A 25757-nucleotide genomic window follows, 5' to 3' on the forward strand; every position below is an offset into this window, starting at 1 on the left:
ACACCAGAAGGCTAGTAACGTGGCACAAACCTTTGTTCCCCACTGTGACTGCAGGGCTATCTTGTTTGCTGCTTCGGGGCCCTTTCTCCCTGTTGGGGAGAGGGAGAGGAGGCGACGGTGACGGCTGTGTCCTCTGCCTAGTCCAGGAAGGGAGCTGTCCTTCCTGGGAGCTGCTGCTGCTGCTGATCTCAGTCGTTGTGGAGGAAGAGAAAAAGTGGTCCAACCGGATCCTTTTCCTGGGGGATTCACATTCAGACCCTGCACTCATGCTTGCCTCCCCGCACCCTCTTTGGTTCGCTTGCCTCACACCCCAACCAGACGTGGGCGAATGAAGCAGGCAGAGCAGGGTCACCACCAAGAGAAAACCGGACCAGGAGCCGTCGACGGGGCTCCCCGGGGAGAGCAGGGAGCGGGGAGGCGTCCCTCCCACATTCTTCAAGTGAGGAGTCCTTCAGGCGCGGCCCCAAGCCCTCTCCCTCCAAGGGAGCGCGGGAACCCCTTCGGCGTGTGGCAAAGGGCAGTCTCCAAGAACGACGGCGCAGCCGCCACCGGCTGTCCGCAGGTAGATCCCCCTCCCACTCGCACCCGGGTCAGAAGGAGCGGCCTGAAGGCGCCTCGTTTCTCCGCCAAGCCAGAAAGCGAGATAGAACTAGGTTGCAGTCGTAAACCGGAACTAGTGTCACGAGGAAAGCGAGGAAGCAGCCTAGAGCAGCTTCGAGCTCACTGAGGCGCACGTGGGCGAGACGGATGCCGAGAGGAGGTGCTTTACGGTAGCGGCAGCGGCCTTTCCTCCGAAGAGGTCGTTGGAGGCGCTTTTCCGCTCTCGCCGCGAGGCCGGGCAGCACGAGCCGCGGGCGGCGTGGGGGCCGAGAGAGGAGGAGGAGGAAGGGGAAGAAAAAGAGCTGCCAGCGCTGCTGAGGGGAGAGGGCGGCTGAGGCCTCCCCCCAGCGCTCGGTCTCCATGGAGGGGGGCGCCGGGAATTCGAAGGGCTCCGGCCTTGGAGGCCTGTTCGGCGCCGGAGGGGTTGGCGGGCCGGGCTACTCCCAGGCGGATCTGGCAGGAGTCCCTCGTGAGTATTAGAGGCTCGCTCTTGGTCCCCCTTCCTCGTTCTCTTTTAAAGAAGGGGGATACTTAGGGGAGGCCGGGAGGGCCCAAAGAGTGTGGCGGGAGGCAGCGGGGTCATCGCACGAGGCCACTGCGAGGGGTGGAATGAGGCTTCCCTTCACAGGCTCCTCTTCAAGGTCACTTAATGTCTTACACAAGAACAGCTGGATCAGGCCCAAGGCCCATCTAGTCCAGCATCCTGTTTCACACCGTGGCCCACCAGATGCCTTTGGGGAGCCCACAGGCAAGAGGTATGTGCATGCCCTCTCTCCTGCTGTTGCTCCCCTGCAAATGGTACTGAGAGGCATCGTGCCTCTGAGGCTGGAGACGGCCCACAGCCACCAGACGAGTAGCCATTGATAGCCTTGTTCTCCATGAATTTGTCTAAGCCTCTTTTAAAGCCGTCCAAGCTAGCGGCCATCACCACATCCTGTGGCAGAGAATTTACTCAGACTTTTGGCTGTTTTTATACTCCTGGGCCTTGAAAGCAGGTATTGCTTTGATTTGGGTTCGCCTGCCATATGAATGTTAAAACTTACACTGGTCAGGGTGGGAGATTTGTTTGCTTTACAAATCTCTTCTCTCTGTCTTCACTTTTAAACGCCACCTTACTTTCTCAGCAGCCAACCAGTTATGCTTCAAAGAAGGATACAAAGTGATGACATTGTATCTTGCGTTTTGGGCAGTATACAAATATGTTAGATAAATGAATAAATATATCCCATTCCAAGTGTATTAGACTGATTGCTAGGGAGGAAAAGCAGTGTGTTTAAATGGTGGTGCTGCAGGTTTTTGATGAAGGATAACCCACTGCATTGCTACAAAGTAGGTTCTCCTCATTCTCCCAGCTCATCAGTTTGACCCATTCTATTGGATCAGTCCAATGAAGACTCCGCAATGTGTGTTGTCACCATTGGAACCGAACTCAATCCTTTTGACAGTGCACAGCCCTAGTTGTTGTTATGGTTATAATGTAAGTGTCTTGAAGTCTTTTGTTTAAGATTAGAATTAAGTTGTTTAAATTTTTTACGCATAGTCTAAAAAGTATGGATGTCTAAAGTTTAATGTAGTAACCTTCAGTTCCCTGTCATATAACCACTCTGGACTTTTCCTCTGTTATATGGACTAAAAAAAATAGCCTCCATATAGCTATACTTGGCCTTCATCTTTCACCTTCATATTCCTCTCAGGAGTCATGCATGTATGCCTTCATAAATCACAGTCAGATCTACCAAATGATATGTAAAGGTATATCTGTTGAATGAGGACATGCATCAGTGTTGAGAGGAATGTGGAGGTAAAATGAAGGCACAGTGTTGCTATATGAAGGGTAATTTTTAAAGCCAAGATAAAATATGAGGGAATAGTATGATAGGAAACTGAAGATTGCCACATTAACTTTAAATGTCCATATTTTTTAAACCATAAGCAAAAATTTTAAGAATTTTACTCAAGCCTTAAACCTAGGGCTTTTAGATATTCAGGTTTTCCTGTAATTTAGAAGGTTTTAGAATTGAAAGTATGAGGTTGTCTAAATGTATTAGATGTGCCATATTTGTTGGTGACACTGTTTTTTGTTAGTTTCCTCAGCTATCTGGGTAATGGGGCACATTCAGTAATAATTGCACATATTACCAATGTTATCCTGAGGTACCTCATATGGGTCCCCCAGTGTGACATGTTAGTGAATCAGCACATCTTCTAGCATTGCTTCTCTTTCTCTGTTGAGGGAAACATTCCTTCTGGTGTCATCTACTGGTTTTCCACAGTGTCACTAGCAACTGACATTGGAATAAAATTCAGTGAAAGTGGAGCAAGAGAATGTGGGAGGGGAACAGGCCCCTGATTAGTGGTCAGTTAGGTGGAGACAGAAGTTCCATGTTAGCTGAGAAACTTAACTGCCTTTTTAAAAAAAAAAATGTGTAGCCATCTGTGCCCATACTAGAATAGAACATTAGAATGATGAGTGTTAAGTCTACTGATGGCAAAAATATAGAATCAACGTTTCTCTAACAAAAACAAAAGAACATGGTTACGCAGCTGAATTGAGTGCCGATACAACAACAAAACCCAAAAAAACCTAGGCAATTTCTGGTCATCAACAACGGGGTAAACTTTGACAGAGATACAAGTGTTTATTTTTGAGTATCTGCACAAAATGTGGACACCTGAGAGTGCTGCTCACCTAATTCATATGCAGAAAATGTTAAAGCAGTTGGACTGATGGTATATATTTTACAAGCAATAGAACATGAGTATATATAGAACTTGTTGCCACGAAATGTGGCCACCATCTTGGATGGCTTTAAAACAAGATTAGACAAAATCATTCAGGACAAATCAATGGCTACTAGTCTTGATGGCTATAGGCTACTTCCAGGTTCAGAGACAGTATGCCTCTGAATACTAGTCAGGGGAGCAGTGGTAGGAAAGAGGGCATGCCTTCATCTCCTGCTTGTTGTTTCCCAGAGGCATGTGGTGGGTTACATAACTGAGTGTGTGGACTAGATAGGCCTTGAACCTGATCCAGCAAGGCTGCTCTTCTGTTTAATTTTTTTGATGAAATTTGCATGGAAACACAGTTTGGTTTTTCTTCTTACCTTTAACGTAGCAGCACATTTGTGCCACCATAATATTCTAGAGTAAGACTTAAATTTTTTTAGTGAAACCTCATTGAGTTTTCAAACAACTAACAAGTAACTTGAGCTTATGAAGTCTTTAACCTTAATCGTTAAGCTGACTTTGTTGATCTGCCCCTCTCCAACTGAATTTTTAAGCAACATCATACATTTACCTGCTTTTAAAAGAGCCCTGAAAACACATTTTTTTAGCCAGGCTTTTAGGAATCTTTCAATGTTTCAAATTATTTTAACAGCTTGTTTTATTTTGTTTTTGTTGTATTTCTTTTTGTGAACCACCTAGAGCCTTTGGCATCAGGGCATATATAAATTAAATACATACATACATAAACTAAATAATTAATTAATAAAATTTTAGGTGGCCAGGAAACTTTGGGTTTTTTCCAAGTGTTAGTGGAAGTAGTTTAATCCATAGAGCAAATTACATGATGAATATCTCTGTGTTGAATATGAATTGCTTGATAGACATATTAACGCACGAAAGAGGACTTTTTTATTTCAATGTGTTCATTATTTTCTGTGCTAGCCCTTTATTGTTGTAGGCACTTTCAGACCCTAGTACTGGTAAAATTTATCCTGAAGAGTATGACAGGTTGGTTGTTTTGCTTTGTTTTTTGGCAGTGACTGGGATGAGCCCTTTGTCTCCATATTTAAATGTGGATCCTAGGTATCTTATACAGGTGAGATGCACATGTTTGTTCAGATTGCAGTAAACTGTAATTGTACTTGACTGTACATTCTAAAAATCTTATTAATTGTGTAAAGCTTGTGTAAACATATTTGGATTTTCAAAAGTTGTATGATGGAATCCTACCAATGTCTGAGTAAGCTTCACAGTCATGGGATAAGAGGATAGCTTTTCTTATGGATCAGTACTTTGTAAAAAATAAAAAAGTGGACTACTTTTTAAATGGAGAGAGGTGAGCAATAGGTCTCCCAAAGATCTGTATTGAGATGCATGCCATTTCATTTATTCACAAATTATCTGGAGTGAGCAGTGAAGTGGCCATACTAGTTCATGGTATCAAATTATTCAGGATGGTGAAAACCCACCCAGACTGTGAAGATCTCTAAACTGCTGAATGGACAACAAATGGCAAATGAGAATCAGTTTAAGTAAGCTTAACATTGAGGCAGACAATCCCAACTTCACTTATACACTGTTGGGAACTGAACTGGCCATGACTGACTGTGAAAACAATCTTGGGGTTGTGGCAGAAGGCTTGGTGATAACATCAGATTGGTGTGTAATGGCAGTGAAAAGGGCAATTCCATGTTACGGATTGAAAAACTAAACTGCCAGCTTTATGATACTTTTATGTAAATGTATGTTGTGGTCATATTTCAAATATTGCATATACTTCTAGTTGCTTCATTTCAAAAAGTATTGTAGAGTTGGAAAAAATGCCAAAAAGGGCACTCATATTGGAGAAGTGGGTATTTTCTTAAATTTCAGAATTCATTGTCTTGTCAATTGTTACTTATACAATACCTATAGAGGGGGGAAATCAGTGCTCTGTTATAGTTTTCCTTTTTTTAAAAAAAGTATTTTAAACTTAGCTGGAAACTGCTATCCTGAAAAGAGACTGAAAACACACTCCCATTGGCTGATTTGATTATGACATCACTTTTCTGTTGTTGTTGTTGTTCCGGGGCAGAAATACTGCAGCTTATTCTGCTGGGTTTTCTCTGCCTTTTTCTTTGCTGCCAGCTAACAGGCCACAAAGTTATTAAGGTGATAAACTACATTGGTGGGGCAGGGGCAGAATGTGGGGGATTCATCGAACTTTGCTACCAAGTAATGAGGAGGTTGCAGCTCTGATTTGGCCTAGATGCTGTCTGTTGCTTGCCTGCTGCTCCCCCAACACTCCAGCCCCACCTCCAGGATCACTAGAGATGGTGGTAGAGTTCCTCAGGCCCCCTCCAGTATCCCCCCCCCCAAAACAGAGTTGCAACTGCCTCATACACCAAAGGCTTGCAGTATCAGAGAAAGAGAGAGTTGCCCAGTTTCCCCACCCACGCAGTATCCCATCCAAATCAGAGCTGCAACCTCCTCATTACTTGGTAGCAGAGTTGAATGAACCCCCCCACCCCCATGTAGTTTCTCACCTTAATAACATGTGGGCCTTTTAGTTGGCAGCAAAGAAGGCAGGAAAACACCCCAGCAGAATAAGCTGCAGTATCTCTGCCCCAGAGCAGAACAAGAAAGTGATGTCATAATTGCATCAGCCAATGAGGTGTGTTGCTAGGCTAACTTTAAAGTGCATTTTCTTGAAACCTATAAAACTTAAAACAATGATTTTTGTTTCACTGCTTAGTAAATATGTTACTGAATGCAGTTATAGGATACAGAAATCTGAAAGTCGGGGAAATGCCTTATTGAAGTACCTTTCCTTCTAGGAAAGACTGCAGCATTTTCTCACTTTTTCAGTGAGAAAAAGGAGGCTAAGGAAGGACAACATGATAACAGTTTATAAAATTATGCATGGTATGGACAAAGTGGTCAACAATTGTTTTCACTCAATACTGGACCCTCGAGAGTCATCCAATAGCATTGGTCAGCAATACATCCGAGGCAGACAGATATTTTTCACACAGCATATAATGATGGAATTCACTGCCATAAGGTGTAGTGGCTGCTGACTTTAAAAAGGGATTCGTCAAGTTCCTGCAGGATCTGCCTGTCAATAGTTATTAGCCATGTCCAGAGGCAAGATGCAGTTGTTTGTGATGGGGGACTGTTGCCTTTATGCCATCTTTGTGCTTTAAATAGCTTTATCTGGTGGCAGTGGGTAGCTGGGGAAAAGAAAATAGCACAGTCAGGAAGTAGGTGACTGTGACCATTTCTGAATCATGATTTATTATTAATATTCTTACAATATTTATATACTACTTTTCAACAAATAAGTTTTTGATTATTTGCAAAGCTGCCCTGAAGTTAAGCCATGCTGACTCCCCCCCCCCGCCCCGCCCTTCTCCAGTTTTGATGTGTCACCTTTCCTGTTCAGGTTAGAGCAGAGGACCTTTCCCCCCGCCTGCCCAACCAATCTCAGAAAGCATCCTGGTAGTTTGGACACGCTTTAGTACCATGACTTAACACTGTGAATTGTTGGGGGCAGTGTATATGCTAGCCTCATAATGAAACAGCCTCCCTTATCCGCTGCAATTTATCAGCCTCTAGAAGAGAGGCGGACTCAGACCAAACAGGCAACTTTACTTGAGAGTAAGAGTGCTCACTTACCTTCTTGCTGTGCCAGCACTGAAAGATCTGTCATGCGTGGGTCCAACTTCTAGCGGCTTTCAGCCGCAGCCTTTAGTACCCTCTTCTAGAGATCAGCATGAACTGAAAAGTTATTTTACACAACTGTGTAAACTGGCCCTTGATAATCTGGGATTTTGTGGTTCTGTGTATATTTTGTTTCTAAAATCCAGCGGTAGTCAGCTGTCTGGGTCAGTATCGTGCTTGTGACGGTGTTACACTGCTGGGAGATGAAAGTGCTGCCTATTTAACCTCCCTGTCATTGTCTCTGTTCTGGAGGCATCTGACAGCAGTGTTGGGCAGTACTGTGCTTCTGTGAGAGTGTGCTGAGCAGTTAACATCCTGCTCAGCACTAGTCTGGAAGCATACACACACATAAAAGTTAAATTCAATAAATAATGATATGTCATGACTTGAATTTATATGGTAAACTGTATGTATGTTCCTGAGAGACGCAATGTATACAGTTGAAGACTTCTGCAACATTTGTGGCTCATTGTAATACTGTGTTAAGAACACTTTAATTGCTCTGGCTTCTCATTGAATGTATAATATGTCTATAAAAGAACATTTGTCTTCTAGTTAACATATATTGAATTATTCCCTTACATAACTTATTAGCTAATATCCTTTCCTTTCGGTCGCCTTATTAACTAAAAGGTGGTGAGGGGCACAGATGACTATTGTATATTTTCAAATAAAATTGGGGTGGGGGAGCCCAAGAAAGATTAATCCATTGTCCATAACGCAAAAGGTTTCATACGCATATACATCAAAAGGAGATATTCTTTTTCAGGACACAGATGAATTTATCTTACCTACTGGTGCTAGCAAAACTAGGGGCAGATTTGAGCTGGCATTCTTTACAATTGGAGGATGTTGCATGACAGGTATGGGGACAGTTTTAATTTATTTCATTATATGTATACTTCTCTCTCTCACACATACTTTTTGTGAATTCTTCAAGAGTCTTTCTTTGTCGCAGATAATAACAACTTTGTTAGCCACGCCATAACAAATTGATCTCTGGGGCAGCTCACAATAAAATGGAGTTGTCCACAATAAAGGATGTGTCACACTCAGTGTGCATCAGAAACTGGATACCAATTTGTGGGAAGAGTGTATTGCCTTATAGCTAAAACAAGCAACATAAACTTGCATGCATTGTACCAGCATCCTGCGATTCCTGTGTAGTCCTCAAAAGCTTATGTCACAAAGCCTCATGCTACATTCGTTTCTAAGCTACATTCTCTTTCCCTGCCCTCCCCCGCCCTTTAAATTGGTACTCCTTCCTGACTTGTAAGCTTTGGGCAGCTTATTTTATTATTGCCTTCACCAAAATATATTTGGGGTATAATCATTATCGTGCAATGCATACAGGGCTCTTACTGCTGAGAGTGTGCAACAAAACATGATCATAATCATTTGGGAGCAGACTATTGTTTCTCACTTCCAGTGGTAGTCAGCTGTCTGTGTCAGTACCGTGTCTTTGACAGTGTTACACTGCTGGGAGATCAAGGTGCTGTCTGTTTGAACCTGCTTGTCATTGTCACCGTTCTGGAGGCAGTTGGTAGCAGGTGAGGGCAATGCTGTGCTTCTCTGAGAGTGTGCTGAGCAGTTCTCATCCTGCTCAGCACTAGAATGGAAGCATACACACATCTGCAGTGCCAATGACCATAACTTTTATGCTATAGGTATTGTCTGTGTGGTTTGATGAATGAAAGCTCAAAATATTGTGTCGCTCAGTTTTTAAAGCAATATTTTGCCAGTTCTGTAACTTGTGAAATGTAAGAACTGCTGTTGAAGATTCCGTGTATGGGCTACTATGTTTTAAAAATTGCTATCCCTAGACGTTAATTAAAATGTGTACCATTTGCCACTCCAATTTTTCATGCTCCTACCTCTTTTAGGACTGAAAGATCACATCCTTTTTGTGCCGTGCTGCCACCACCACAGTGTAAAGAACAGGTGACAGTTTTATGTGAGGTGTGGCACAGGGTGGAAAGAGGAGACGTGTATGCAAGGGGAAGATGGCTGGGAGCAAAGAAGGGTTTGGGGACCTCCCTTCATCCTGCCTCCTCACCCCACCTGTGAAATTTTATTGGCCTATAGTGTAAGGCTAGTAGCAGTATTACATCTGTTGTATCTGCTTTAGTGAAAACGTAGTGATCTCCCCCGCTCCCCGTAGATTGCATGTTTGCATTGCTTATGGCTGTTTTAACACCTGGTAAATGTCAACACTACACTTTTTGGTGTTCAGTTCTCATTTCTGGTTGCTAATGAATTGTGATGTCCTGCCTTAATAGGAGCTGCGTTTGGTGCACTGAATGGCCTGCGGCTGGGTCTGAAGGAAACGCAAAGCATGGCTTGGTCCAAACCTAGAAATGTACAGTAAGTACATCATACCATTAAAGATCCATTTTTCAGCTACCCATAATTGCTGCTGCTGCTTCTTCTTTGGTCCTGTTCTCAGAAGAACTCAGAAATATCATTGATTGTATAGCCTTTCTGAGATGTTTAAGGCCCACATGCTTCCTTCTTTCTCATTCTAACTTGCTGGAAGTGCCAGTGAGAGAGTTTTTAGATTGTGATCCCTTTGGGGACAGGGGACCATATTATTTATGTATTCATTTTCATATGTAAACCGCTTTGGCTGGTTTAGGAACACAGGAAGCTGCCATATACTGAGTCAGACCATTGGTCTATCTAGCTCAGTATTGTCTTCACAGACTCGCAGCGGCTTCTCCAAGGTTGCAGGCTGGAATCTCTCTCAGCCCTATCTTAGAGAAGCCAGGGAGGGAACTTGAAACTTTCTGCTCTTCCCAGAGCAGCTCCATCCCCTGAGGGGAATATCTTATATTTATTTGATTCATTTATCAAATTAGTGCTCACACTTCTAGCCTCCCATTCATATGCAACCAGGGCAGACCCTGCTTAGCTAATGGGACGAGTCATTCTTGCTACCGCAAGACCAGCTCTCCTAACTTTGGTTGAAGAGCAGTATATAAATGTCCATGGTAGTAATAGTAGATAATACAAAACTTCTCTACAAGTTGGCCAGTATGAAAGTAACACCTTTAGAATGTCTTGGAGAGACAAATTAAGGATATTGTGTCTATACAGCAAAAAAGAACAAGGCCACAAAGCTTAGGAGTTGTTTCTCCTGACACCACTGTCACTGTCCTGAATTGTGCTGAAAAGTCTCTTAAGTTAGGAGGAGTTTACTAAAAGATAGATTTTTTCTTCTTCGCTTCTCACACACAAAATAAAGAAAATAAGGGTGTGAGAAGACCTAAGGGAACTAACTGCCTGTCTCCCAGGAGACCTACGTCTTTGCCCATCAGACCTAATCATCATCATTTAGTGTAGCAATCATGCTGAGCCTTGGACTTGCATGCCCCACCTCCTCTTCATGTGAGAGGGAGGAAATTTGCAATGCGTTGTGATTTCCAAACCTGGCAAATCCTGACTTGTTGTAACTATGGTTTGCAAGCAAGCAAGCCAGAGTGTGAAACTGCTTTAGCAAGACTTTGGAACTTGACCACACTTTTGATTGCTGTAAGCTTATTTTTAAAATAAGGTTCCTTGTTTTTCTTGGGCAGTCTTGGTCAAAAACAACGTACGTTAGAAATACCTGAATTTGGCCAGATTTATGGCCACTGTTTTTGCAGACTCATGTCTTTGACTGTTGTCAGTCCCTTTTCTCTCTGTGCCTCCTTGTTTTCTTCCTCACTGGCAGCTTAGTATTATACTACTGGATGTGCTTATGAGCAAGTCCAAGGAGGCCCCTTTTTCTCTGATGCGTGTGCCCTCCTCTTCAGCAGCCGCTTGCTCTCTGCTTTGGATGTGGCTGTGCTTAGAGCATAGTTCAGCATAGTTCAATTGTTGGGTTTGGCGTGAAAGTACATAGGCAGTGTCAACGCCCCAAGTTACAATCTACTGGACAAGTGGAACTATGGTGCTCCTAGTTTTGAAGGTTTGTGAAAATGTTTGGTGTCAGCAAAAAGGAGACAATCTTTTTAGGAAAGGCATTATATCTGAAATATGCATAGTTTTGTTAGAATACTGGTTTAATACTGGTTTCTTAAGGACTGAGCCATCTAATCACTGCAGTTTTTATTGGCTGTAGATCTTGAAAGTTTATATTATTCTAACCCCACAGGGCATAGTGGAGAATAAATATAAAATGTGTCCATTTCTTTGAATTTCTCAACCAGGGGGACCCTTTTGGTGTGTTTTTTAAAACCTGAGTTTGTTATATTGAGCAATCTGAGGCCTACAGATGTACTCCCAGGCTTGTAGAACAGGACTGGGCAGACTCAAGACTTCCCGGAGATACTCTTTTTTTTGCCAGAGGCTTGGGAGCTGCCAGCACAAAGTGGGGGCTTGGAGAGGTGGAGCCAGTTATAAATGACAGCTGCTTGTTGTTGTTTTAAAAAGGTCTAGACCAGTGGTTCCCAATCTGGGAGCCTCCAGATGTTGCTGAACTACAGCTCCCATCATCCCCAGCCACAATAAATTGTAGCTGGGGCTGATGGGAGTTGTAGTTCAGCAACATCCAGAGGCTCCCAGATTAGGAACCACTGGTCTAAGGGATTTTAACATTGGAACTTCTCACATGGCCAGCAGACCTGGATAAAGGCATGAATAAAGATAACCAACACTGAGAGATAAGCCCAAGGGCAGTCATTGAATCCAATGCAGAGAATTGGTTTTATTTGCAAATTTTAAAGGGGCAACCAGTTGTCAGCATTCTTAATCATAGCCAGAATTAACTCTGAGCACCCAAAGGAGGGAGATTGAAAACAACTTAGCCACCAATCAGATTGCAGTATTGGCTGGAAAGGAAAGACAAGGAAAGTCAAAAGGCCAGTAGCTCCTGAACTACTGTCTCTGAGCCAACAGGTGGCAGCAGAGTCATATTAATCACTGCTGTATTGGTCCTATGCCTGTAGAAACAATAAGGAAATGCTTCAAAGTTCACCTTTCACATTCATAATTGTATGCTCTTGATTTCAAATATAGATATTCATTGCATAGGTATTTAAACCAAAGTGTAGTTTATATGTTCCCTTTGCTCTTTGGCAAAACCGTAACAATACCTGTAAGATTTATGCAAAAGTCCTTTTATAAACAAGGTGATAGAGAATTTCTTACACCCATATGACAGAGCAGCTTTCTGGAAAACAGACAAAAAAAATTCAGGATCAGAGAAAACTAGGAAGATGGTTTTAGGAACATTGGAAGATCTGTCTAGACATCTCAGGCAATAGGGAATTCTGTCTCTTTCTAATCTGATGCAGCCCTACTGCAGCAATATCTTATTAAAATCCTGTATAAACTGTCTTTTCTATACTCAAGGTGGCATGCAAGAACATAAAAACTTGGTTTTAATGTTCAAAATCAAAAGCAAGCTCTGCATACAAGTACAACAAAGCAGTGTAACAGATTGACAGAAAACTAACTCTAAAATGTCCCTCTTCTCCTGTGTTGAGCCCAGTTCTCAGCCACCGTGTTTTTGGTTCTTCTGAGTCCCCATATCTATGGAACTGCTGCTGCCTTTCTCCTATCCTACCTATTCAAGACAGCGGGGTTGGGTCGAGCACTAGGCACGTCTGTTCCCCCTGCCCAAAAATAAGGTTGTGAAGAGTATCTCTAGTGTCAAAGGGTACAGGGCCTTCACTGCTTTGAGTTGGCATCAATCAAGCTGATGTTTCATAGTTATCAGTACAGGCTGGATCCAAAGGAACTGTAAACAGAAGGGAAATAGCCACTAGTGCTGTTCAGTTAATACTTGCACAAGCACTGTCAGGTGTATTTGTGCAGTGCTGCAATGGGTAACTTGAATAGCAGTCCTCATGTTTCCACTTGTGTAATGGTAAGATTGTCTTTAGATATGAAATGCTCTAGTGCAAGGTATAAACTATGTAAAACTTCTTTTGGGAGTGGAAGACACCACTTGTATGCCAAGGGGTGCCTTTGGGATCGAATCCATTGTTTGTCCCTAAATTCCAGCAGTAGTCAGCTGTCTGGTTCAGTACCCTGCCTGTGACAGTGTTACACTTCTGGGAAATAAAAGTACGGTCTGATTTATCTGTCTGCCATTGTCTCCATTCTGGAAGCAGCTGGCGACAGTGTGGGCTGTACTGTGCTTCTCTGAGAGTGTGTTAAGCAGTTAACATTCTGTTTAGCACTAGTCTGGAAGCATACACATGTGCAGCGTGCAATGACTTGAATTTCTGTGGTAGTGTGGGTGACTCTTATAAAAGGAAGATGTATTTGCAAGTCATGTTTTTTATAAAGTTTATCAGTGCTGTTGAAGGTTGGTGAGTAAACTTCTGCAAATAAGTTTCATACATCTGATCTCAGAATTTAGACTGGCTGCAGATATATTTTGGTTATTCTTGACACACAGTACCACCTGCCATTAATAATTAGTTGGTTCCACAATATTAAAGAGTTGTCCCCAGCTATTTTTAACATTTTCTTTAGTACAGCTTGCACTACTAGTTTGCTAGAAACCAAATGTTTGTTCAGTTAATGAATAACTGATGTTTCTTTATGTGGAAGTATTCATTTCAGCATCCCTTTTTTTCACCATTGTCTTATGAAATACATAGACCAATAACTGTTAAATGGCATAAAAGTGCTCTCTTTCTGTGTGTGCTTTTAGGCTGCAAATTATACCTCACTGTAAAACAATGCAGTTCATTATCTCGCTCTCATTACTTCTTGTAGGATTTTAAATATGGTGACAAGGCAAGGGGCATTATGGGCCAACACTCTTGGATCTCTAGGTAAGTAATTTTCCTTGGTAAACAAAACCTGTGTAGTATATGTTCAGACAAGGTCATCTTGAGTAACTCAATTTCTCTGTTAATCTGGAAGTCTGGAGAAATTAGAATGAAATTCTGTCTAGCAATCTGGCTGCTTTAATTTTTGGGAGCCGTGTGTGTGTGTGTGTGTTGCACAAGGTGACTTCCAGACCAGGTGTCTGGAAGTACTTGCCTCCTTAAGCAAGTACTTTTAAGATCTGGGAGCCTGAAAAGATTGCCACTTATCAATGCTGGTTGTTGTGTGCGTGTGTGCACGCACATAGTTTTTGCTGTCAGTAGAGAAGTCATAGATCAGAGTACGGAAAATAGCCACTTGGCCTCAAAGGTGCATAAGTTCAAGATTTCAATGTTATAAGTGATACATTAACAGAAGCTTCACAGCTGTGTTAAAGTATCATTTGTAACAGCTGTGTTTGTCTTGTTGCACATGTTGTGAAGGGAGTTCAAATGCACGTTTCACAAAGCTTGCCTGTTCCAACATCTGTGGTTTTCTGATCAATATTTGTAAAACAGTCTAGATCAATTCATTTTGAGCCAAGGCCTAGCATCTTTGGACAGTGCAACAAAAGTATATCAGTGTTGTATGTTCTTAAACTTAGAGGGCTTTCTTTAAAAAACAAAAAACCTCCAGTTGATTCATAGCTGCCATATTTCTTATACTCTGTGTTTAACCTTTCAGCTGACCCAGTTAAAATAAACCCAGGGCTTATCAAGGACAAGGTAGCTCAGTGTCCCCACCACTACTAAGAACATGTATAGCTCCATGTCAGAAGGAGCACCACTGGATCTGAGCACTCTGTATCTTCTAGCATTGCAGGGCTAGTTTTTGCATTCATGTATTAGCTTTCCAGTTCAGTCCTTACCATCTCATATCTGATAAGATTACAGTCGTCCCTCGCCAACCGTGGGTTTCCCAATCGCGGCTTTGAATATCCGTGATTGGGACATTGTGGCAGGTCTTGCCAACCACGACCTGAGTATCCACAGTTTGGTGAGATTATTTGGACATTAGGGAGGAATTCCGGGGGTCAGGATGATTTCCAGGGGTCAAAGGGTGTTTTTATCTATTTTTAACTCTCCCCCCCGTCTTTTTGCGACCGCGATTCCCCTAACCCCGTTTCACATTGGTTACAATGCCTTGTCAACCGCAAATTCTCCAACCGCGGTTGGCGAGGGGCGACTGTATAATCTCTTTAACACAGCACTTCAGTGACTTTATTTTCTCCCAATTTCTTTCTCTTTGTACTAGTAGTTATGGAAGCATCCTGTTGAACTAGAGTTAGACTTCTAATGTTTCCCCAACAGTTTTAGAGGCTTTCTAATTCTGTGTTTCCAGATTAAAAAATGAAGATGACTTTGCTGGTTTTTGTAACTTGGGGATCTAAACATTTGTGGTGTTCTGGCTTCAGCAGGAACATGGAGTCTAGGCCATTCATTAATTATGTTATTTGCTTGGTGCGTTTTTGTTATTAAATATACGGGGGCAATACTGATCAAAGAAGATACAAATGCTCCTTAAGACCTTAATTGGTGAGCCCAAAATTAATGCAGTGTAAAATCTAACCAAATTTCAGCTAGCAAATAAGTTCACAAAAGTTACTAGCTTATTGTGCCCACATTATAACCATTTCAACCATTCATGGTCTATAACTGTTGGAATGCTTCCTTGCTTATCTACCTGAAGGTGATTCTTACTCTCCCTAAACAACCAAATGAGTGGCTGTTTCATCCCAGTGGGGCTTGATTGTGATGTGGTTCTTGTTTTGTTTGACTGGCAACTTAACTTCCATTCCAGCACTGCTGTATAGCGCATTTGGAGTTGTCATAGAGAAAACACGAGGTGCCGAAGATGACCTGAACACAGTAGCTGCTGGGACCATGACAGGAATGCTGTATAAAAGCACAGGTATGATGGCAAAATGACTATATTAAACTTGCTTTTTTTGAATTGGCTCAAAAGTACATATGTCTAGAAGTGTAACTACATAGGGCATTTTTCTTAAGTTATTTGTGTATCATTTAATGCCATCATCATTGATTTTTGTGATGATATAGTGTGATGTTCTTGCAAACTAAGCATAAGCTTGGGAACTAAGTTATCTGGATCGTGATCCGTTGAACCCATTAGAATGGGTTCTGCGCCTGTGCAGAAGCCTCTCGGTATCGAGTTCTACAGCTCCTCTTTGGTGCCTGCGTCCCGCCCCACATGACTATTTAAGGCAGGAGGAAGTGCAGGCACCTCAGAATTCTAATTACTGGTGATAGAAACTGGTATCCAGGGCTAAGAGACAGCAATTGGAGAACAGTTTCCAAAATAGGAGTTAGGGGTGAGAAAATATCCTGTCTTGCTTTTTGTGACCATGCCATGGAACAGATCGTAGAAGTAAGACATTTTGCTATTGATTGGATGAGGTAGGAAAATGAGGTATGTATTCTAAATATAGGCTTTGTTTCTTTAGATACCTTATAGTAATGGTAGGTTACCTAAGCATTTGAATTGTTCAGTGTATTATTACTTGTCTGACAAATGTATTGGTACTGAATGTGATACACAAGTGTGGCCATAAAATCTAAAAGTTCAGTGGGTTAGAATTGAATAGGATACTGTATCTGTACTGTCAGGAAGTAGAGCTGGAGTCTCTGCAGAGCTTTATAATTTCATGTTGAATCATCATTACTAGTTTCTATAATAAAGATACGAGTAATTGGACAGTAAGCCAGGCAATAAAGGAGTTCATACTAGAATAGTAACAATTGGTGCTAAATGGGCATCTAAAGTTTTAGCTTGTTTGAGGGGATAGCAGTGTATTTAGAATGACTCAAGGTTGTAGGCAGAAAGTATCCTTGATAACGGGCATCTGAAGGGGAAACATCTCGGATATGGCCTAATACCTCTAGAAATTCCTCTAGGCATTGTTATATGCGGCAATAGCCATTACAAAGGTTTCTCCATGAGACTTGTGGAAACAAAGCTGATGATAGAACGTGGTGTCCAAGGAAAAATGGCAGAGAGATGGAAGAAATCCTCTTATAGCAGTGTGTAGAGCCTTGCTTGGATGTTCTATCAGAAACACATTTATAAATGCTGAAAGTGGGCTGGAGATCCCACCCTGGCATGTCTCTGATACCCTCAACCTAGCTGCTCATGGTTTAGTGGTGTGCTAGGGTGGGACCTCCAACCAGCTCTTGGCACTTTGAAACATATTCGGTGGTTTGGGATATAATGTCCACATAGAGCCTAAATGAGAGCAATAACAGTTAAGTAGCAAAGCAGAAGAATCTAGTGCTTCTTTGTATACAGATTTTAAAACTGAAGCCAAGAAGACTGATCCCCAAAGTAGGAAACGTGTATAGATTGTAAACCGGCTCCATTTGGCTTCTTATATTTGCCTGAACTTCTGCCTAGTACAGGTGGGTAGATCATTCTCTAGATCCAGCCTGACCAGACATTATCACAAGCAATAAAGCTATTTGTTCTATTTATTTAAAGATATGTTAACTCTTGAGGCATATTTCATTGGTTTTAAATGGCAGATATATTTTACTTGCCTTCACTGTTGCATATTCTACTGCTTATAGCATTACACAATTCTTAGCCTAGCCAAGCACAATTAGCTGAAGTAATTACAATAGTATCTGGAAGCTAATTGGAATTAGTAATCCATTAGTAATGTGCTGGGCAAAGCACATGAAAAAAACAACCCTGTAATCTCAAAGTGCCAGAAATGTATGTATCCATAGAAAAGAGATGTGAAAACCTTGGTTCAGATTTCATTTAAAAGGTAACTGCTGCTAAGTTTGTCTGCAGCTCTTTCAGCTATCTTTAGAACATTTACAGCATTAAAATAACTCTTGTTTGAGAGCTCTCCGTTGGTAGCAGGTTGAAGGTGGAAATTCCTTAAGACCTAAAAGACAGTCCAGTTTGAAAATGTATGGTTTCAGCAGATCACTTTTTCACCCTCCATGCAAGTAGCATTCACTGTAGTTTTAGTACAGTACCTGTATTAAAAGTACCTGTTAGGACATGCTCTGCCTTCAGCCTTGGGTACATAGCACATGCTTTTTAAAAAGTTACTAATATTCTTGAACTGCAAGCTGACATGTGCCCTACATCACAATTGACATAGGGCATCACAATTGGCTTATAGAAATTGGGAAAGTTTTGATGAGCCTCTTAATGAAGAGAGTGTTTTGAAAAAGTCATTGTGCTGGTTTATATTTCTGACTTGGAGTCTTTTATGGGAGGTACGGATCCCATTCGAAAATGCAAGAAATGTAAAATAGCTGCCAGTTCTGAACCTGAGCACTTCATAGCTATGTAAGTGAGGTAATGCAGGGAGATTCTGAGAGCAGAGAGAAATTGTCCTTTATATTTTAAGGGCCAAACTACTTATTATGTTAAATAAGTTTGGCCCTGCAGAGTATGTTCTCTAATTTTTTTCATCTGTGTGCGGAGTAAGTTTTATTCTGGGCGGCAGCATCAAAGCAGTGTGTGTGCACATTCATTCAGAGTGGGGCCTTCCTGATTCAACCTGAGCGGGATCTAAAATGGACTGAGCAGACATCAAAAACTGTGTGAGCGCGTGCACATGCACACACCTTAGAGGGAGCACTGGCCCTGCATAATTTCTCTCTCTCCCTCCCTCCAATTTTCAAGTTAAATAGCTGTGAGTGGGGACCAATCAGTATAGAGACTTCAGCAAGAGGATATTTAACCCTTTCTCATCAGGCTGTGTTCCTAACTAAAGTTGCAACCCCTGAAGCTGCTATTAATCCCAGAAGGGAAACTTGCAGTACCAGCCTCTGAGATTGTGACTTTCATCAGGACCATGGTGCAGCAAGAAAGGGTTAAATATACCCTTCGGTTCCAGTCTTTATTGCCTCCCTTGCAGCTACTGCTTAACTTCAAAACACAAACACAGACAGGGCCATATTATGCATTTTTGGTAATATGTGATTTGGCCCAACACTGTTTGGAGACTGAATAGGCCAGTTCCTTCTTTCTCTGCTATTTTCCCCTCCCTTCCTACCCCAGTTGACATCTTCAGCAATCCATCTTAGCAGAGTAGTTTCTCAGTCTGCTTAATTTTGGTTCCTTTAGGCTCCCTCCCCACCAGTCTGCCACATACACACTCCCCCCGCCCTTTTCCAAGTCAGAAGTTAGAGCTGACTTGAAGAAATTCTGGATTTTAGTGTAATACTAATTGCATGTCACCCATCCAAGCAAAAGATAGCAGGAAAAACTGTTTTGCGTCACCTGAGACAAGTTACAGTATTTTCCTTTCTCAGTGCCTTCAACATTCTGTAAGGTCCTGCAAGCTCACACAGAATGTGAAAAACTTGCCAGAGTTTCCCTCCTCCCTCACTGATGTCAGTGACAGTTCTTGGCCATGGTGATAGGGAAATAAGCAAGCCCTCCCCAGAAGTATCAGTTTCCCAAACCGAATAGTATGTAGCATGTTACGCTCCTTCAGTTGGGAGGAGAAAGTGTGGAACAGTATTGGTGGCCTTCGTCTGGGTATATGTGAAGATCAAATAGTAATAAAGTAACAATGTAGGAGTTTGCCAGAATAACTGAGTTAGATATCGTAAAAGTACAATGCAGGTTTCTAGAATTCTGGAGCTGTGTAGCCTTACACACCCGCTCTCTTTTCTTTGGAGAGGAAGGTCATGTTGGGCACAGCTGAAACCTTTTCTTTGGCCTTGGGCCTGGAGAAGAGTCTGGCTTCTCATTGCTTGAAATAAGGCATCCAATATGGGAAGTGTCAGTATTTTTAATCAGTTTAGATAGAATGTTCTGTATTTGTGTGGAATTTGCATGGTTTCTATTTAGTAGAAATGCTTAGTACAGGAGGCCCTCGTTATCCATTATTTCACATATCTGCAGACGGGTCTTACAGAACCAGTTTCTTTATCCACAGTATTAAAAGCAGGTGAAATTTGTCTATTCACAATTCCTGAGTGGCCGGAAATGACTTTGGTGTCATTTCTGGTCGCCATTTTACAGCACTGAGTCATTTTGTGGCTCTTTTCAAAAACAAAATTGTTTGGTGAATATTAACCCATAATTCAGCTGATTTTGGAGTTTGATGGGCATTGCTAGAGAGCAAGATACTATGCTTCTCTTAATTCTGCCCCTTTGCTTTTTTGGCCCTTTTTTGAAGTCAGGACCCTAACCCCTGGATTCCCATAGGGGTAAGGTTTCTTTATTTGCGGTTTCCATGCTCGTGCCTATAGGCAAGAATGGAACCCCCACAAATAAGAGGGTCTCCTGTATAGGCCTCACTGACCCACTCACCTTTGGTGGGTATCAACATTGGTAGGATGCTTCTGCAGGAGATAGAAAAGTATATTTTGCTACTCAAGTAGGCTAAGGCAAACTGATGAATAGAATAATTTGGAAACAAAGGCAACGTCAATTGGCAGCAAGGAACATATTTATGCCCACCAGAAAGCCTGTGTTGTTCTTTTAGGGTGTGTTTCCTATCCTGGACCCAATTTCTCAGTTAGTGGCCAGTAGTGGGGTGCAGTTTGCTAAGACAGAACTGTGTTCTGGATAGAGCACACTGTAAAGGTTTTTCAGATATTGCAGCCTGCCAGTGTAAACTGTTTTCTTACATTTGTATCTTAAACTGTGTGTATGTAAGAGATAATGAAAGATGTTTGCTTTGTGAGACTTGCTGGTTGTTATCCAAAGCCAGCAGAATTGTGATTGCAGAGGAAGGCTTCAGCCTATCACTTAGTGAACAGATGTGAGGTGGGAGGAGAGTTCTGAACACTGTCAGGTTAGTAAGTCTCAAAACTTACCCATTTGCCAAACACAACAGTTTGTTTTAACTACACCTTAATATGAATGTTTCAGGGAGCAATTTCATACAAGGAGACATGTGTTAGTGCTTAGTTCCACTGTGCTATTTTTTAGTCTTCCCTAATTCAGGTATTGGGCAGCAGCATTTGAGTGCAGAACGGGACTTTGCTGTTGGCATGAGAGCCTTTTCCTCTGTCCTGCTTGCAAGCAGCTATGTAAAAGAACAAGACTGCAGAAATGTCTAGATGTCTATGATCATAGCTTGTGCAGACTGCCCACATCCCATATATTCTGACAAAGAATCCTCTGAGTGGCCCACAACCTCAGCCACATAGTGTCTTGCAGTGTTTTGCAAACTATTTGCATCCCATTTACTCTTGTGACAAAGAATCCTGTTACAGCTCATTGTCTACTGTGTGTAATATAGGTGGGTTCCATGCTGCCTAAATAGACATAGCCCATAATGGATCCTGTGTCACAAGAGTAAATGGGACATAAGCAAACAGTTGCAAAACACTTCAAGACTTTGTGTGAGTCACTCAGAGGATACAGTTTAACTCTGGTATTGTGTAGGTTTTAATATTTTAGTAATATAATACATTTATATTTTGTTGCCTATTTCAAACTTGCAGGCGCTGCACAAAGAGGAGAGGAGAGGTTCCTCTAGCTTTGGAAGAAGCAGTGGTCCACCCTCTCCTGAAGTCCTCTTCCCTGGACTTAGAGATATTATAGAATTTTAGACCTATCTCCAACCTTCCCTTTTTGGGGAAGGTTTTGGAGAAAGTAGTTGCTGTTCAACTATAGAGAATCCTAGATGAAGTGGATTTCTTTGACCCTTTTCAGTCGGGGTTTAGGCCACGGCACAGCACCGAAATGGCATTGGTCACTCTGGTGGATGACCTCTATCGGAGCCTTGATGAGGGGGAATGTGCCTCTCTTGGTTCTATTAGATCTCTCAGTGGCTTTTAATACCATCGACCATGGTATCCTTCTGGATCATCTGCAGGGGTTGGGAATCTGGGGCACAGTGTTGTGCTGGTTCCATTCCTACCTTAGTGGACGGTTTCAGACAGTTTGCATTGGAGGTGAGTGCTCTAGTCCATGACCTCTCTCTTGTGGAATGCCGCAGGGTTCAGTCCTCGCTCCCATGCTTTTTAACATCTATATGAAGCCACTGAGTGAGGTCATCCATCGGTTTGGGGTGAGGTATCATCAGTATGCTGATGATGCCGAATTATACATCGCCACCCCAGGCTGATCCGGGGATGCCATGAATGTGTTGACCCAGTGTCTGGAGGCTATAAGGGTTTGGTTGGGCCAAAACAAGCTCAGGCTTAATTCCTCCAAGACAGAGGGGTTTTTGTTCAGTTCTCGATGTGGCCAGATTTGGTTTCAAGTGTTTCCCTTGATGGGGTTGCACTCCCTTTGAAAGAGCAGGCTCGCCATTTGGGGGTCATTCTGGACTCACGGCTTCTGCTGGAACAGCAGGTAGAAGCCATGGCCAGGGGAGCCTTTGCCCAGCTTCATCGGCTTCACCAACTGCAGCCTTACCTCGACCGGCAGGCCCTGGCAAACAAACTCATGCCCTTGTCACCTCTCGGTTGGACTATTGCAATGCACTCTACCTGGGCTTGCCTTTGAAGACGACTCGGAAGCTTCAGCTGGCCCCAAATGCCACAGCCCGGCTGCTTATCAGCAGCAGAAAATATCATGTTTTCACCTTTGCTGAGGTCGCTGCATTGGCTGCCAGTTTCTGGGCCCAGGGGAAGTACAGGGCCCGGTTTCATGGGAGGGCCTTCTCTGTTGCAGCCACCTCACTTTGCCGCCTGAGATTTGTAATGCCCTCTCCCTTCTGTCCTTTAAGAAGCTCCTGAAAACAAATCTATTTTGTCAGGCTTTTAGTTCTTAATTGAGGGGGGGTGTTCCCCCCCCCCTTTCTCTTGTCTTCATTTTAATTTATGTAAATCGCCTCGAGTCTAAGGAAGTCAGGTGGTCAATAAATTTGCTAAATAAATAAAGAGGCAGCTTTTTGTGTGCAACGGGGCCATTTTCAAAATAAACATCTTTTTAATTTTTATTACCTGAATGTTTTAAATTCTTAATTGCTGTAATTTTTGAATATGTTAAAAAAAATTAAGTCCTGTTTAAATGCCTGGTCTTGTTTGTCTTTGTTTTTGTGAACTGTCTGGAGCCTTTGGAGTCAGGCAGTATATACATTAAATAAAAGAAATACATAAATTTTTATTTTTATATTTTATTTACCATCGTTTGTCCCCAGGGCAGTGAGCAACAAATCTTTTTAAACCGCTGTCATAAAAACATCAAAACAGACAGCAGCAGCCAATAATAACAACCAATCTAAAAGCACAGCCAGTAATCTGCTGTTTACTGACCAAAAGCTTGAATACCTTAAAATTTCAATTTAATCTTGAATTCGTCTGATAACCTTGACTGACTAAGATGGGTTTCTGAACTAACCTGGGAACAGGGAGAGATGAAAGATTCCAAACACGATTTTTATTCCAGAGAGCAGTGGAATGAGCTTACAGAGGGGAGGCAGAAGCTTTCACAAATAATTCCTGTCACCGCACTCTGAATCTTTCTTTGGCTTAAAAATAGTTTGCAGCATTCTTTGTGATACACACTACCCTTATCAGTTCAAGGCGCAAGTCTAGAAATGTATATTGAAATAAGGAGGACAATAGATTTGCATATTGGTACATGCCCACGTAACACGATCTAGGTATCTCGATGTAGATAAAACTAAAACTACCAAACTGAAATCTTGAGTATGGATGTGCTTATTCCCCAGGTAATTAGGAAATACTACATCATTAGCTATAGTACTTAAAATTCTTATTTGTCTTGTATAGCTGCTGACTGTAGACTCAAGTATGCAAGAATTGCTTGCATAAAATTATCACGCCTTGTGCACTTAAAGCAACGGTAATAGTCCAAGCACTGGATCCTAAAAAATTCTGTTGCCACTGCAGCTTTCAGAGATGGTAAAATTGGAAGCCTGCTAGCTGCTATTCTTCTAGTGCATTTGAAATTAGAACCATGTGTTCCATGTACAAATTCAAATATAAACTTCATGTAGAACAAGCCATACCTCTAGAAATTTTCTGCTCTCATGAAACTAGTTTGATAGTAGACAGAAGTATATTCTTCATAATCTGAAAAGGTATTCATAGTTCTTCTGAAACTTTATATCTGACTTTTGCCTATCTAGAATTTGTATTCTACAAGGATCTATTTAATTTTTCCCCTTGAGATCTAATTTGTATCTAACAGGATTGGGATTTTTTGGAAAATATATCTTGAATAAAGCAACCAGTGGGCCTCTAAGACAAAATATTTATCAAACATTCAAATATTTCATTTCCCCTCTCTTTAAAAAAAAAAATCTAGAAAAGATGGCCTGCTGTCTAAATAATTGTTTAAGATGTTGAATATTCTTGTATGTGTGAATCTATAAACTAGTAGCAAACTGACAATTTTTTTTAATGCACTAATGGCAAAAATCAATAGTATGTGAATGCTATGTGACTTGTCTGATATTTTGCCTCACGGGTGTATGAATGAGACAAAATGTAACATTCTGATGCCTTTGATTTACCATCACTTTATTCTCCTACAGGTGGTCTGCGGGGGATAGCACGAGGTGGCATTGCAGGACTCATGCTCACAAGCCTCTATGCACTCTATAACAACTGGGAGCACATGAAGGGCTCAGTACAGCGACAGTCCCTCTAAATGGAGTGAACTCCACCCACGTAGTGCAATCAGACTTTTGTCCCTTCAATAGAGCATGGAGAAGAATGGAAACTCTTGTAGACTACAGAATCTCACTGTGAAGACTTGGTTACCAGGACTGGCACATTCTTTCCACTGTCAGACTGCGATAAGTGCTGTTTTATCTGTGAGGGAGTGGAGCAATTGTCTACTTCAAGAACTTGTCTCTGGTGCATGTTCACTTTTGCCTGGGCCCGAGTTATTGTACTTTGGCTCAGGTCATGTCAGTCATCTGTGCTGTGCTATAAAATTTGTGTACTGGTTCCATCGATTCCAATAAAGCTTGTGTCCCTAAAGCTAACTTTCACTTTCAGTACAGGGCATTTGTCAGCCTTGTTGTTTAATAGCTGGGATAGGAGGTAAAGTCTCATGCTGCATTTAAGTTATCTGTGACTTTAGCAGAATGAGGATCAAATGGAGGTTTTGATGAATTCTGTAGACATCACAGGCTTTGTATAAGGAACATGATTTAACATCCTGAGAGCCTTCATTTTTATGTTTTTATTCCTTATGGTTAAATAAACTTGAAAGGGGCAAGGACTACTGCTGTGAAGTAGAGCAATGTATAGTGATGAGGATATGCAGCTTTAGTGCTGTGTAGCTGTTCTAGATAATTAACACACCCATCCATTGAAGCTTTTCTTAAAGTGAATATTCAGCATTTAAGAAACTGCAGAGAGTCAGCACATCAGTTGTAGGAATCTGTCCCTTTCTACAAAGCTTAGCCCTATCCAAAGAAACAAGATTCTATCTTGAACAGATATATTAATTTCCCTTTTGGTTTAATGTATCTGTAACAAGGTATAATATAGTAGAGGTATTCTATTGAGGAACTGTCTCGCCGCCTCTTTAGCCCTTAGATTATTTAACAGAAGCAATACTACTTTTCTAAAGCAGGTTCTCTTAGCCAGGGACAAAAAAATGGCAGTGTGGTGATATTCCATGTTAAAACATTATACAAGGTGAAATCTACCTAGTGCCATGAACTAGGTTTTTTTTTTAAAAAAATAAAAGATCATACTGTAGAGCAAACAAGGTCTATTTGCTACACTTGTGAAGACTTTATTGCAACCTCAAATACAGTCCAAGGAGTCATGGGTTTGCTAGTAGGGGGCTGCCAACAGCTGTGGCTGTAGAAACAGTTGAGTAAAGAAACCTTATCCTTATAGGAATCTTTTAGAAAATGCCACAAAAGTGGGAAGGGGGCTGGAGAAATAAGAGAATTCTAGTGCCTTGGTCTCCTAGGATACAGAAATGCCCCTGAAAACCCTCAAATAGGCAGAAATTTTGGTAGCCAGAAGTGACAGCAGAAGTCA

At 41.9% G+C, this 25757-nt stretch overlaps 2 protein-coding genes and 3 non-coding genes across 6 annotated transcripts in view; 4 read left to right on the plus strand and 1 right to left on the minus strand.

Annotated features, from left to right (window-relative positions):
* PARG (poly(ADP-ribose) glycohydrolase) overlaps positions 1-634 on the minus strand; it is a 137222-nt gene extending 136588 nt beyond the window's left edge. For both annotated transcript variants that reach the window (XM_053310873.1, XM_053310872.1), the window contains exon 1: positions 31-634. In XM_053310873.1, coding sequence (XP_053166848.1) covers positions 31-268 — 238 coding nt within the window. In that variant the 5' untranslated portion in view covers positions 269-634. The remainder of the gene's footprint in view (positions 1-30) is intronic.
* A 124-nt stretch (positions 635-758) lies between these two features.
* On the plus strand, positions 759-24737 carry TIMM23B (translocase of inner mitochondrial membrane 23 homolog B). The gene is made up of 7 exons (XM_053310880.1): positions 759-1069; positions 4365-4423; positions 7799-7892; positions 9309-9393; positions 13741-13799; positions 15634-15744; positions 24287-24737. Exons 1-7 carry the CDS (start codon positions 961-963, stop codon positions 24400-24402), a joined length of 633 nt encoding a protein of 210 aa, XP_053166855.1. The 5' UTR covers positions 759-960; the 3' UTR covers positions 24403-24737.
* LOC128352675 (small nucleolar RNA SNORA74) lies at positions 7171-7374 on the plus strand. Its single transcript, XR_008320571.1, has one exon. It is a non-coding gene; the product is annotated as a small nucleolar RNA SNORA74 (small nucleolar RNA).
* On the plus strand, positions 8454-8658 carry LOC128352677 (small nucleolar RNA SNORA74). The gene has a single exon (XR_008320573.1). It is a non-coding gene; the product is annotated as a small nucleolar RNA SNORA74 (small nucleolar RNA).
* LOC128352676 (small nucleolar RNA SNORA74) lies at positions 13013-13215 on the plus strand. The gene has a single exon (XR_008320572.1). It is a non-coding gene; the product is annotated as a small nucleolar RNA SNORA74 (small nucleolar RNA).
* Positions 24738-25757: the final 1020 nt, after the last annotated feature.

Source organism: Hemicordylus capensis, chromosome 3, assembly GCF_027244095.1.
Source record: "Hemicordylus capensis ecotype Gifberg chromosome 3, rHemCap1.1.pri, whole genome shotgun sequence".
NCBI lineage: Eukaryota > Metazoa > Chordata > Lepidosauria > Squamata > Cordylidae > Hemicordylus > Hemicordylus capensis.